This window comes from Chinchilla lanigera, unplaced genomic scaffold, assembly GCF_000276665.1.
Source record: "Chinchilla lanigera isolate Chin_1 unplaced genomic scaffold, ChiLan1.0 scaffold00012, whole genome shotgun sequence".
Classification (NCBI taxonomy): domain Eukaryota; kingdom Metazoa; phylum Chordata; class Mammalia; order Rodentia; family Chinchillidae; genus Chinchilla; species Chinchilla lanigera.
In genome coordinates, this window is record NW_004955413.1 from 24,388,009 (window position 1) to 24,401,327 (window position 13,319).

General features: G+C 60.0%; 2 protein-coding genes across 3 annotated transcripts in view; one reads left to right on the forward strand and one right to left on the reverse strand.

Annotated features, from left to right (window-relative positions):
- Window positions 1–11,084, forward strand: part of Pick1 (protein interacting with PRKCA 1) — a 15,963-nt gene extending 4,879 nt beyond the window's left edge. For both annotated transcript variants that reach the window (XM_005379238.2, XM_005379240.2), the window contains exons 4-13: window positions 2,596–2,724; window positions 4,341–4,407; window positions 5,291–5,380; window positions 7,569–7,622; window positions 7,990–8,052; window positions 8,659–8,792; window positions 9,118–9,210; window positions 9,449–9,499; window positions 10,035–10,179; window positions 10,399–11,084. In XM_005379238.2, coding sequence (XP_005379295.1) covers window positions 2,596–2,724; window positions 4,341–4,407; window positions 5,291–5,380; window positions 7,569–7,622; window positions 7,990–8,052; window positions 8,659–8,792; window positions 9,118–9,210; window positions 9,449–9,499; window positions 10,035–10,179; window positions 10,399–10,661 — 1,089 coding nt within the window. In that variant the 3' untranslated portion in view covers window positions 10,662–11,084. The remainder of the gene's footprint in view (window positions 1–2,595; window positions 2,725–4,340; window positions 4,408–5,290; window positions 5,381–7,568; window positions 7,623–7,989; window positions 8,053–8,658; window positions 8,793–9,117; window positions 9,211–9,448; window positions 9,500–10,034; window positions 10,180–10,398) is intronic.
- A 1,528-nt stretch (window positions 11,085–12,612) lies between these two features.
- The window catches only part of Slc16a8 (solute carrier family 16 (monocarboxylate transporter), member 8), a gene marked incomplete in the record, with an annotated part of 6,134 nt that continues 5,427 nt past the window's right edge, over window positions 12,613–13,319 (reverse strand). Inside the window, 1 exon segment of the mRNA XM_013511545.1 lies at window positions 12,613–13,169. Within this exon segment, the coding sequence (XP_013366999.1) occupies window positions 12,844–13,169 (326 nt within the window).

A 13,319-nucleotide genomic window follows, 5' to 3' on the forward strand; every position in this document is an offset into this window, starting at 1 on the left:
TGCAGTTCAGGCTGGCCTTGAGCTCACTTTGTAGCCCAGGCTGGCCTCGAACTCACAACGATCCTCCTGCCTCAGCCTCCCCAGTGCTGGGATTACAGGCGTGCGCCACCACGCCCAGCCTGCTTCCAGCTTTGAGCTGTTGTGAGTGCTGCTGCTGGGAACATGACTCTTCAGAGAGCACTGTGACCCTGCTTTCAGTTCTTTGGGGTCTGTACCTCGAAGCAGAATGGCTGGACCATGTGGTGAATCTATTTTTAATTTTCTGAGCAACTGCCGTACTTTTTTCCACCATTTCACATTCCCACTCACAGTGCAGTAGAGTGCTAGTGTCTGTATATCCTCAACAACTCTGCTGTTTTCCTTTTTTTTTGTCATAGTAGCCGTCCTCATGGGCGTGAGGTGGCATCTCGTTGTGGTTTGGGTTTGCGTACCCCCGGTGATTAGTGATGTTTCGTGTCCTGAGTACTTACTGGTCACCTGTATCTTCTGTGGAGAAAACTGTTCATCTTTTGCCCATATTTCAGTTGGGTTCTGTAGATTTTTGTTGTTTGGAATTCCCTATATATTCTGGGTTGTAGTGACTTATTAAATATATGATTTGCAAATATTTATTTCCATCCTGTTGGTGCCTTTTTACGTCTATTGTGCCTTTTTTTTTTTTTTTTGTCAACTGTGTCTTTTGATGCACAGTCTTAAAGTTTTCACCAAGTCCAGTTGACCTATTTTTTCATCGGTGCTTGCAGCTTGGTGTCATATTCAAGAAATCATTGGCAAACCCAGTGTGGTGAAGCTTTTACCCTGTTTTCTTCTAACAGTTTTACAACTCTAGGTCTTATGTTTAGACCTTTGATCCGTTTTGACTTTGTGCCCATGTATGACTTCGGCTAAGGGTCTGCCTTCGTGCCTTGCCTGTGGTGGGTGTCTTCTTCCCAGCACCTGTTGTTAGGGAGACTTTTCTCCCCCCATTGAATTTCTTGGCACCCCCATCAAAAAACCCTTTGAGCCTAAGCATAAAAGTTCACTTCTGGGCTCTCAACTCTGTCCCGTTGAGCTCTGTATCTCTCTTGATGTTGGTAGCGCACTTTTCATTACTGTAGCTTTGTAGTAAGTTTTCAAATCAGAAAGTGTTTGCCTCCCCGCTTTGTTCTTCTTTTTTCAAGGTCTTTTCTGACAATTCAAGGTCCCCAAAGATTCCATACGAATTTTAGAATTTTTCTGTTTCCCTAAAAAACATCATTAGAGTTTTGATAGTGATTGCACTGTAGATTGCTTTGGTAAGTATTAGCATCTTCCAATCCATGATCATGGGATGCCTTTCCATCCACTTATGCTTTCTAGGGTCAGGGATATAGCTCAGTGGCACAAGCGCCTGCCTGGCAAGTGCAAGGTCTTGAGTTCAATTCCGGGTACCAAAAAAAAAGATAAAACCATCACTTATGCTTTCTTTAATTTCTTTGACCAGTGCTTTATAGTTTTCATTGTACAAGTCTCTCACCACCATTATGTTGTTTTTGGTGTGATTTTAGAAAGTAGGAGAAAAAAATGTTCATTTTAATTATTTCATTTTTTCCTTTATGTACATATACATATTCTAGAAGGTAGGAAAAGAAATGTTCATTTCAATTATTTTGTTCGTTCTTATATAGATACATATATGTATACACATACATGCACACACAGTGGTACCTTGGCTCACAAATGCTTTTGTGTGCAAACAGTTTGGTTCACAAACAGAAGCGTTTGGCAGAATTCTGTTTTTGTTTGGAACTCTGCACCCAGTGATGCACACGACCTTGGCCTTCTTTTCCAGAATCATGGAAGAAATTAAGTTTGTGGACTGAGGTATCACTGTACATATGATGTTTTTTGTAGAAAACTTAGAAACTGAAGGTAAAATAAAGGGAATACAGTATCAGAACCAGCGCTGTAATTTTCGCGTCTCTCCCGTGGTTTCTTTTTGAGTATAGTTCTGTAGTCTTGTGTCTGTCTGTGTGAACACTCACGGAGCCTCCTTCCCCTTGCGGTGTCACTCGGGCACCTGATTTTTGACAGATGCACGCAGGCCCACACACCAGTAGATGTGGCTCCTGTGGAAGGGGTCCCTTCAGGAAAAGGGGCCCTCGGGCATTGCGGGGCCCTTGCTCAGGACAGCCCTGAGCTGTTCTTTGGGAACCAAAATGAAGTGGGAGTTGATTCAGCTTGGAATCAGCTTGGAAAATCCTATTAAAGAAATGACACTGGGGCCGGGTTATAGTCAGCAGCACAAGCGCCTGCCTTGTAAGTGCAAGGTCTGAATTCAATTCCTGGTACCAAAAAAAAAAAAAGAGAAAAAAGAAAGAAAGTACTGACACTGGGGGAGCACACCCCCTTGGGTGTGGATCGGTGTATTTGCTAGTAGACGCCTCATCAGTTCAAGTCTCTGTCCTGTCCTTCCTCTCCCCAAGACTAGGGTTGTCCCTTTCTGCCTGGTAGCTTTTCCCCTTGCCCCGAGATGGTGCCACCAGCAGCCAGAGAGGAAGACAGGGCCAGGCAGCGATTGGGAGGTGCATCTCCCCAGTGCTGCTGTCCCCCACCTGCTTCTGTATGCGCCCGCAGGTGTTCGACAACACTCCTGCTGCCTTGGATGGCACTGTGGCCGCTGGTGACGAGATCACCGGTGTCAATGGCAAGTCAATCAAAGGGAAGACTAAGGTGGAGGTGGCGAAGATGATTCAGGAGGTGAAGGTAGGGGAGCCAGCGCAGGCGGACAAGCCAGCATGTCCCTGCCCAGGGCTCAGCCACAGGCCCTGGTGGGTGTCACTGGCTCTGGGGATGCTGAGAACATCAGCTAGCCATGCTGGGCCTGGGGAGAGGGAGAGGCCCCTTCCTCATCCCAGCAGGTCCCCTGGAACCCAGGCTCTGGGCGGGCCCCTGTCCAGTGGAGCTTCTGTTCTGCAGCCCTCAGCCCCATGCCACCCGCCCCTGCTCCCCTCTCATTCCGCTGCTCCAAGGCCTCTCCGCAGGGTCTTCCCTCCACTTGGCAGGCGGCTTCTTAGCCACGCAGAAGCAAGCGAGCAGCCCTTCCGCCATCTCCTAGAGCTGCAGCTTCTAGGATCTCTAGGGAGATCAGTACTGTGACCCAGGTGCAGGATGGGTTACAGGGCTTGGGGGCAGGGCTCTGAGTCAGTGGGGGTCGAGCCCCAGCCACGCCAGCCACTCCTCCCCAGCCCACGCCATGGGCCAGGACTGGGGACCTGTCTGCAGCTCCCCATACCACTTTCCTGCCCCCACCCAGTCAGCCGCTTCCCTGGCTTCCCCCTCACACCCTGTCCCCCTTTGGAGTGCCCATCCCTTTTTCTGAGGGGTCTTTTTGAGACAGGGTCTCGCTGTGCAGTTCAGGCTGGCCTTGAACTCACTATGTAGCCCAGGCTGGTCTCGAACTCACAGTGATCCTCCTGCCTCAGCCTCCTGAGTGCTGGGATTACAGGTGTGCGCCACCATGCCCGGTTTCCCATCCCTTTTTAAGGAGAGGGTCCCGGTCCTGTAACTGCTCCCCTGTGCTAGGTCTCAGCTCCAGACCACTAAAGGAAGTAACAGGGTTCACTGAGCCCCAGACGCCGCCCCACACCATCCGGGTACCACTGTCCTGGACATGACCCACTGGGCAGAGGCCCCGGTGGTGGGAGCAGGTGAAGGCCGTTCCATCCGGGCACAGCTGGGTCGTGTGTGTGCCTTTTGCGGCAGTCCCTCCCCCGCCACCATCTCATTCACCAGGTCCCTCCACATCCCTGCGGGTCCGCCTCACGTCAGCCCCTCGTGTCAGCCCTGCAGACCAGAGCCCCGCATGTCGGTGCACAGCCAGACCTGAGCACAGGGTTTCCCCAGCCCGGAGGTGTGGGTGCCAGACAGGGTTACCGCCCCGTGTTAGTGGTGTCCAAGCAGGAGGGGACCTGCCTGAGGTCCCGTGGCTGACCAGAGCCTGGGCTGACTGCCACTCAGCGCTGTTCCGCTCCTGCCCGGCAGCCCCTGTCCCACCTTGAGGGAGCAGCTCGCATCCCACCCAGGCTCTGGCCGTGTTGGCGCACCGTACATGGCCTTCAGGGCTCAGTCCTTAAATCCTGTGTTATATTTGGATGGCTTCAGTCCCCAGGTCAGGGGCCTTTCGACTGCAAGGACGAGAGTGACCACGGTGGCCTCCTCAGGGGAGCCCCAGCTCTTGCTCCTGAACCATCACCAGAGCGCTCCCCCGCTGGACAGCCTGTCCCTGCCCCTCCTCGGTGTCCCCACACCGGGCACAGAGAGGTGCACCAGGGGCCTGGGATCGGGAGCCTGTCATGACTCTGCCTGTGCTGCTCTTGCAGGGGGAGGTGACCATCCACTACAACAAGCTTCAGGCGGACCCCAAGCAGGGCATGTCCCTCGACATTGGTAAGCTGAGGGCAGCAGCAGTGCCCCACGGCCCACAAACCCCAGCCCGAAGCAGGAGAGCCAGCCCCAGGCCTTCCTGTGACGGTGGCATTGATTGTTTTGTGGCTGAGGGCTCCGACTTTTCCTGACCAAGCCAGTCAGAAAGGCTGGGAGGACCTGGGGTGTTCTCCCTGTGGCTGTGCTCAGGACCCTGTCCCCAGCTTGTCCCTGCCTGGCCACCTCCTCCGGGACCTTGCTGTGTTCCAGGGCTGTGCTTTGTAGGCCAGCTCTGGGCTAATCCAGCCCAGGAAAGGAGGCAGCTGGCTCTCACCTGTGCCTGCTGCCTACTACACGTCCTGCCCTCCCTTGCCTCGTCTGCCTTCTACTCCCAGGAAGAAACAAGGTCCACACTGGAACCTAGGTCTTGGGCACAGGGCACGGGCCCTGGCATGCTCTGGGACGAGCCGCCTCCTGCTAGAGAGGCTGGGCCTTGGTTCTGTGCTCGCTGTAAGCCTGAGAGCAGGACAGTAGCTCTGAGGTTCTCTCACTCAGGCCCTGGGGTTACGGATTGAAGCCGGAAGCCACCAACCCCAATACAGGGCACCCAGGCCCTGCTGGGAGGTGGAGGGAATGCTGTCCCTGCTGGCCTGTCCACAGCGTTGGGCCTGGGCATTGCTCCCAGCGGTCCTGATTGGTGCCATCCTGTCCAGTCCCCGGGCTAAACATGTCACACCTACTCCTCCCAGCCTGCCCCCCTGTGGAGGGAGTAGGGCAGCCTCTCCCAGCACCCACCCTGAGCTCTGCCCCCTGCTGGCTGCTTGCAGCCAGTCATGATGGGGTGAAGGGCGGCGGGTGGCCATGGGGCCCACCTCAGACTCACCAGGTCCTTTCTCCCCGGCCACAGTGTTGAAGAAGGTCAAGCACCGGCTGGTGGAGAACATGAGCTCGGGCACGGCTGACGCCCTGGGCCTGAGCCGGGCTATCCTGTGCAATGGTGAGTCCGGGCCTGCAGGCCACGTGCTGCGCTGCCCACCGAGCGGCTGCGGGGCCTGCTGCCCCGCCTTCGCCTCTCCCCGGGGAGCCAGTAGGTCACCTCCCTGGATGCCTCTAGCTGCCAGCGAGCACCCGCCCTTGTCAGGGGGCCGGACTCAGTGGGCGGGGTCTCCTCTCAGCCCTCCGGCCGGGGCCCTGAGCGCGCCCTGCAGCCTCCGCCGCTGCCCGCCTTGGCCGCCCTTGTCCAGGAGGTGGCGCTGCTGCCCCGCCTAAGCCTTCCTGCCTGGGGTTCTGGCGGTGGCCGCCAGGCTGGGGAAGGAGCCACGTGCGCGGGTGCATTTACACACACGCTCAGCACACGCGCGTGCACGTTCTCTCCCTGGGGAGGCCAGTGCGACACACGCTCCTGTGCCTGCCCCACCAGCCCGCGTATAAATAGCGCTGCTCTGCTTCGCGCGTGTGGGGAGATATAAATACCTAGCTAAACCTGGGCTCAGCTGCGCGCGTGGGGCTTCATTGGCTGGGGACGTGGGGGCGGGGCCTGAGCTGGTTCCAAATAGGGTACAAAAGTGGCGGCTGCTATTTTTGGCCGCTTGGTGTCTTGAATCCTGTTACTGTAGTTACCGTGCCTTGGGATGAAATTAGAACTGGTTGTTGTGTTTTTTCCCCCCAAACCTTGCAATTTCCCCAGCCGTAAATAGGGTTTCTAAAATGGAAGCTGTCATGATGTCCCATGACCCAGCTAAAAACAACAGCGCGGCACTTACGTGGCTCCTTTCCTGCCAGTGGCCGCATGCTCCCTCAGCTCCACTCTGCTCCACTGCTGGTGGTGGCCTCCAGAAGCCCTCCCAAGTGCCCTGTCCAACCCCGTGTCCCCTCTGCGGTCTACTTCCCTGTCCGAGAAGGGCCTGGGCTCAGCCCACGCCACACAGAGATGCTCTTCTGCTCCAGAGACCTTAACCCAAGTCAACACAGGAGACTGGGGAGTGAGAGCACCGTCTCAGACAGTCCCTGGCAGGATGGCTTTGGACAAGGTGCTTTGCCTGTCCTACCCTCAGTGTTCTCTATAAAACGGGAAGGAAGCTAGGTGTGGTGGTGCATGCTTATAATCCCAGCACTTGGGTAGGCTGAGGCAGGAGGATCTCGAGTTGGCAGGGGGTGGCCATGGAGCCTGCACTACAGCTAAGTTCAAGGCCAGCCTGAACTACACAGGGATACCTTGTCTCAAAAAAATTCCAACTAAACAAACAAGGGACATAGTCCGTGCCCCAGAAGCACAGACTGAGGAAAGACCTAAAGCTGTCCAAGGAGCTACCCCAGCTCATGGGTACAGGGACCCAGGAAGTGGCTGCTGCTGCTAAAAGACCAGGCCCTCCCCAGGGTGTGACTTGGTAAAGAAGCCATCAACACACCCCTGTCCTCCTCATCCTCCCCACCTGGAGCCCAAGGAAGAGCCCAGGCATCTCCTCCCAATGCAAGGCCTTTGCTGGTCCCACCCCCCAACACCTGTGTCCTGGCGGCCAGGCCCTGGGGTGAGGCAGCCCCACTGCCCCCGTGCTCTGGTCACTGCCTGGCACCCTGCAGGACCTGGAGCTCATGGGCAGGACGGTCTGTCCTCCACGGTCACTCCCCAGGCCTGATGCTGTGGCTGGCACCCTCAGTGCTCAGCAGGTGAAGCCAAGGGCTGTGGTCACATCCGGCCCTGATGCCAGCCCTTCCTCCAAGCCCTCCCCACGTCCTGCCCACTGCCGAGCCACCGCGCGCACGGGCTCGCCAGGTCCCCGTGCGTGTCTCCTCTGCCTGCGTCCTCCGGGGCGCCAGCGGGCTGTGTGAGAAGTGCAGGGAGCCTTGGCTGCCGGCCAGGGGCCTTCCTCCTGCGGCCCGCGGGGAGCACCCCAGCTTTGGCCTGGGGAGGGCCCAGCCCTTGGGTATGTGGCTCTGGAAGGCCCTGTGTTGGCATCGCCCTCCGCCCCCAGATTTGCCCCCGGTTGTGGGGGACAGGGGCACATCTGCAGAACAACTGGGTGTGCCGGGCTGTTGACAGACATCCCCAGCCCAGCCGACCCTCAGCTGCCACACCCCTGCCTGAGCCCTCTCCTCCAGGGACCACCCTTCCCCGGGCCTCTTCCCAGGCCCCACCCTGCCCGGCTCCCTGAGCCCGAGGTCTCACCTGCTCTTGGTCCCCACAGATGGGCTGGTGAAGAGGCTGGAGGAGCTGGAGCGAACAGCCGAGCTGTACAAAGGTGAGGGGCCCTCAGCCTGGAAGTACAGGTGGGCTTGCCCTGGGAGCCCCGCTGCAAAGAGGCTGCCAGTGTGGGCCGAGAGCTCAGCCTAGAAAGTTGAGGACCAGTGAACCCCACTGTCCCAGAGAGGAAGCCCCTGGAGACCTCTGCCCACACCACAGCGTCCCAGCTCCCCGTCCGACGGCGTCCTCGAGGTGGACGTGGTCTGAGCCCTCGCTCCTGGGCCCTGGTAGGGCTGTGGGAAGGAACAGAAGGATCAGTGGACCCAACGCCCAGGGAGGACTTCGGCTGGGCGGGGGCTGGGCCCTGCACTGATGTAGTCCTTGACATGTACCCCCACCCTCTGTCACTTGGATCTCTCCCACAGGGATGACAGAACACACCAAGAACCTCCTCCGGGCCTTTTATGAACTGTCACAGACCCACCGGGGTAATGGCGTCCCTAAACCTGCTGTTCGGCCCTGGGCAAATCCCTGCCCCTCTCTGGGCTCAGTACCCCCGGTACAGTGTGGCCAGGGTCTGCCCTAGGGCCCCCTCCCACCCACAGCTCTGACGTCCGGCCAGCACGCAGGGCATGGCCCTAGGTGGCAGGACGTAGTGGTGACAGGCCAGTGAGCATCTGGACCAGCTGGCCTGCAAGGGCCCTAACCCCCCTCCTCTCAGGGCCACTCGCCGTGTATGAGGCCCCTCCTCGTGGGTGGTCTCATTTCCGACAGAAGCCGTGCTGGGCAGGACGGCCAGTTAGCCTCTTCCCAGGTGGATGAAGGAAGCAGAGACAGGAAGCGGACACAGAGCTCACGGGGTGGCGCTGGTGTCGATGCCCATACCGGGGTCTGCCCTCCAGACAGCACCACCTGCCTCCTGCCATGGTCTGGGCACTCGGGGGAATCAGGCCAGCTCCCCAGGGGTGTGAGACCCCATACAGAGCTTGCCTTCTGGCTGTCAAGGCCCCCGTCCTGTTTCTCCCCAGCAAACCCCTGGCTTCTCCATTAGGGGGTCAAGTAGGGGCAGCCTTCAGGGCAAACTTCTCCTGCAGCCTTTGGGGACGTGTTCTCTGTGATTGGGGTGCGGGAGCCCCAGCCGGCGGCGAGTGAGGCCTTTGTGAAGTTTGCTGATGCGCACCGCAGCATTGAGAAGTTTGGCATCCGGCTGCTGAAAACCATCAAGCCAGTAGGTCCTGGTGTGCATGTGTGTGTCAGCTTGTGACGGCGGGGGCGGGGCAGCATGGCACCCAGAGGGTCCTGAGTTGAGTCCTGGCTTGGTCACCTACATGACTGATCACCTATAAGCCCCGGCGTCCCTTCGAGGCTCGGTATTGACCTTGAGGCCGCTTTCAGCCCTGTTCTGCCACTAAGTCACAGCTCGCCCATGGCCTGGACCAAGCTTTGGACCTTGAAATGGAAAAGGCCATTGGCCCTGGTAGTCTGAGTCCACTGGAGGGAATGACGCATTAGGGCTGCGCCTTGTCACATGGCCACCCTGCCTCACCCCCCAGATGCTGACAGACCTGAACACGTACCTCAACAAAGCCATCCCCGACACGCGGCTCACCATCAAGAAGTACCTGGACGTGAAGTTCGAGTACCTGGTGAGGGCTGCAGGTGGCTGCAGGCCGGGCAGTCTTGTCCTGCATGAGCCACCACTGTGAGGAGGGCAGGGGGCCCAGGGCCCCTGTCCTGCCTGACCTGGGATGTGGACAGGGCCCTGGCTGGAGACTCGAGGGCGGGGGGGCCTGGCGTGGCTGCTGGTGTCGGCCCGGGTACAGTGTGGCGTGAGGCGTGGGGACGTCAGCTTGGGCTCTGACTGCGGCCTCCCTGTCCCACCAGTCCTACTGCCTGAAGGTGAAGGAGATGGATGACGAGGAGTACAGCTGCATTGTGAGTGCTGGGGCGTCGGGAAAGCTCCCCTCCCCTGCTTCCTGGAGCCCTCGAGTGCCCCGGGTGTCCAGGGGCATGGGGGGGGCAGGCCAACCCAGGAGAGGCCTGGGGGGCGTGGCCTGGATTCTCCTTGGCAACACTTGGAGCACCCTACCCCCCAGTTCCACTCCTAGGCGGGTCGCCCCAGTTGTGACTCCTGTGAGGGAAAACTAGCCAGCTTTATTCCTAGCGCATTGATTTTTAAAATCTGTCATATTTTTGCTAACCGGGTCCTTCTTTTGAGCAGAGTTCATTTATTCAGTGTGACAGAGTTGGGGGTTATCCTTTAGTTTTTCTCCCTCCCAAGCTAGCGCCAGTGCTCCCAGCAGTTGCTGGCAGCTGAGCATCAAGGGACCACGGTGGCTCTGAAAGGTGCAGGAGGTGGGGCTTGAGCCGCGGGTGGCCCTTTAGCCTCCCCACCCACCCCGCCTGACCCCAAGCAGACCCCGCTTCCAGCCCGATTCCTGGTCCCTGATGTGTCCCCGCCCCACCGCAGGCCCTGGGCGAGCCGCTGTACCGCGTGAGCACCGGCAACTACGAGTACCGCCTGATCCTGCGCTGCCGCCAGGAGGCGCGCGCGCGCTTCTCGCAGATGCGCAAGGACGTGCTGGAGAAGATGGAGCTGCTGGACCAGAAGCACGGTAGGCGGAGCGCTGGGCACCGGCGCCCTTCCGAGCCTCGGGAACAGGTCCAAAGAGGTCATGCCCTTCCGTGAGGGTCCTGGGCCGGGCCCTGACCCAACCGTGGGCCTCTGTTCCGTGCCCCCATGGGTTCTGTGGGAGGAGCCACGTGGGAGGGAGGGAGGCCCCTGTGGCAGGCAGCCGCAGCCACTAGGCCTGTCGCCCACCCCTCTGCCCCAGTCCAGGACATCGTGTTCCAGCTGCAGCGCTTCGTGTCCACCATGTCCAAGTACTACAACGACTGCTACGCGGTGCTGCGCGACGCCGATGTGTTCCCCATCGAGGTGGACCTGGCCCACACCACACTGGCCTACGGCCCCAGCCAGGGCGAGTTCACCGACGGGGAGGAGGAGGAGGAGGACCCGGCAGCCAAAGAACCTGCCCGAGACCCGCGCGGGGCCGCCGGGCCCCTGGACAAGGGTGGAAGCTGGTGTGACTCCTGAGCGCCCCGCCCCCAGGCCAGATCTGGGGGGTCGGGCTCAGAAAGGCCTGCGGGCCTCCCGCTCCTCCGTCCTGCACACGGCGGGCCTGGGCTCCTGCTGGACAGCACCACCCCTTTCCTTCCGCCTCCCCAGCCCAGGGAGAGCGTGGCCTCCGGACCCGTCTAGAGGGAGAGGCAGGAAGAAAGACAGCTGAAGGGGCAGAAGTCCAGGGCCGGCCCTGCGGGCGCCTCTGTGCGCCCCTCGCCTGCCCGGGCAAGGGCCAGGTGGATGCGAGGTGGAGGCCTGCATCTCACACTGCGCGGCGGCCCCACGCACCTCGGCAGCCTTTATTTATTTTGTTCCCTCAGCTCTGCCACTTCTGGAGAAGGGCTGGGCTCAGGGCCTGTACTGAATAAACAAACCCAGGCGAGCCGCCGGACTCCACAGTGGCTCAGACCCTCCTGCCGCGTCTCCAGGGGCCCTGGCAAGTCCCTGTGCTTTTATGAGGCTCTTTCCTCACGGTGCCCTGCACGCCAGCTCTGTGTCCCACCAGTGCGGGACGTGAGGCTCAGGGAAGCGTCTTGCTCAAGGGCTCACTATCTAGGGGAAAGGGTGGGACCTGAATTCCCACCTGCCGGTCCCAGACCCTGCCTCCCGGAGCCCTGTGCCCTCCCTCACCCTTGACCCTTCATCTGGGGAAGGGCAGGACGTAGGGTCAGGGCTGCCTGGACCCAGGGCAGGGAGACACTGTAAAGCTCAGGTATCCCTGGTGCACCCAGGCCTGTGCGGGGCCACCCTAGCGCTCTGTCTCTGCACAGTGGCAGAACGGGCTCTGCCCAGCCAGCTGCAGCCCACACCTGGGGGCCCAGTATGACCAGTAGCAGTGGCCCTCTGAAGTGTCCCTGTTGGGACAGTGGGTATGGCCAGCCTGAGCATGGGACGGGACAGATGTGTGAGGCAGGCAGTCTAGAGTGGAAGGAAGCAGCGTACTGGGTACAGGTCCTGAGCCGGCACCAGGAGCCCTCTCGGTCCCTGCAGAGCTGTCCGGCCACACCCTCTTGGAGCGGACAGCCCAGAACCCACAGCCTGGGAGCAGTCCCTGTGCCTCGGTGTCCCTCTCTCTGGAGCCATGGCATCTACCTAGTCAGGCTGTTAGGAGGATTACATGAGTTAGTGTTCAAAGGGGCGAAAACTGCTGGGCCCAGATGGAGCCTCCGAAAGTGTCAGGAGAAAGGCACTCACTGCTGTGGGCGCGCGGGGGACAACAGACCTCTGGCCGGCAGCTCCTCTGCTGTGGCCCTGCTGGGGCAGTGAGGCCCAACTGGGGCCCTGTGGAGGGCTCGCTGGGGTGGGTGCTGGGAGGCCCTGACTGAAAGGAGCCGAGAGAGACCGGGAGGTCCTTGAGCCTGGGTCACAGGGTGGGGTGCGGCTCCGTGGAGACCCTGGGTTCCACCCCCGGCTTGGTGGTATTGGGGGCACTGGGAGTCTGTGGGGGGCGGTGCAGATGCCAGAGTCAGCAGATGACCAGGCTGCCCAGAGTGCCACGCTCAGGAGCAGTGTCCAGAGCAAGGCCATGGGGCCCCAGGTTCATCCTCTAGAGGGAAAGGCGCCCCTTGGGATGGTGAGGGACGTCTGCACTGGGCGACATCAGCAGGCCCAGGCCTGGTGAGTACCCAGATTCACTACCACCTCTGGGCCACTGCACAGGCGTCCCCGCCCACCCTGGCCCTGGGACTTGGGCTTTGTCACAGCGGCTCACCGGAAGGTGCTGCCAACCCCCTCACCTCCAGGGGAGATGCCGGTGGCAGCCAGGAGGCTGTGCTCAGCTCAGCTGCCAGCCCTGAGACCCCCACCCCGCCTGTCATCCGTCACTGACACTCGCCCAACTCGGGGGGCCCAGGGAGAACCCTCAGACCTCCCCCACCAGCTTGGGGCCCAGCCAGAGCCCTGGGCAGAGGCGCAGGAGCAGAACTCGTCTTTCAGTTGAGTTTTATGGTCTTGATTTCCTGTCGGTCCACAGCTATTTGACCAGCAAGGGGACAGGGCCTGGTAGATGGGAAGGATATTTGCCAGACGCCCAGGGAATAACTGCAGCCTGGGGTTGCCCCAGGGGACGACCCCCGGGCCCTCCTTCCCGCTGTGACAAGGCCTTTGGGAAGAGGAACCCGCGTTCCGGAGCCCCCCGCCTGCCTCGCCCAATGCGCTACACAGACTCCTGGCCTGGGCCTGCTTCTGCCTCCACCTCGGCTCCCACAGACCCAGCCCGGGGGCTCCGCATCTCCAGGGCCTGCAGACCGCCTGGTTCTTCGGTGCCAGCGGGCAGTGGCTCAGAGTCCCCCTCAGCCTCAGTGTCCTCTGTGTCACTGGCGGCACCCTCAGTGGCTGCGCCAGCTGTGGCCCCCGGAGAGCGAGGTTGCTTGCGCAGACAGCAGTAGGTGGCGGCAGCCATGAAGACCCCGGACAGGGCCACCTCTGAGCCAGCCAGGTAGAAGATGATCTCATAGTTCTTCAGCGCGTCCACCAGGCGGCCTGGGGGGAGTGGGAGGTCAGGGCCTGCCGGGTCCCCCCGTGCCCCCTCACCCTCAGTAAAGGACAGGGCTGCCAATTTGTTGGGACTCTTCGGTGACACCCCCCCACCCCCACCGTCCTTCGTCTTTATTTCTTTTTTTTTTTTTTTTT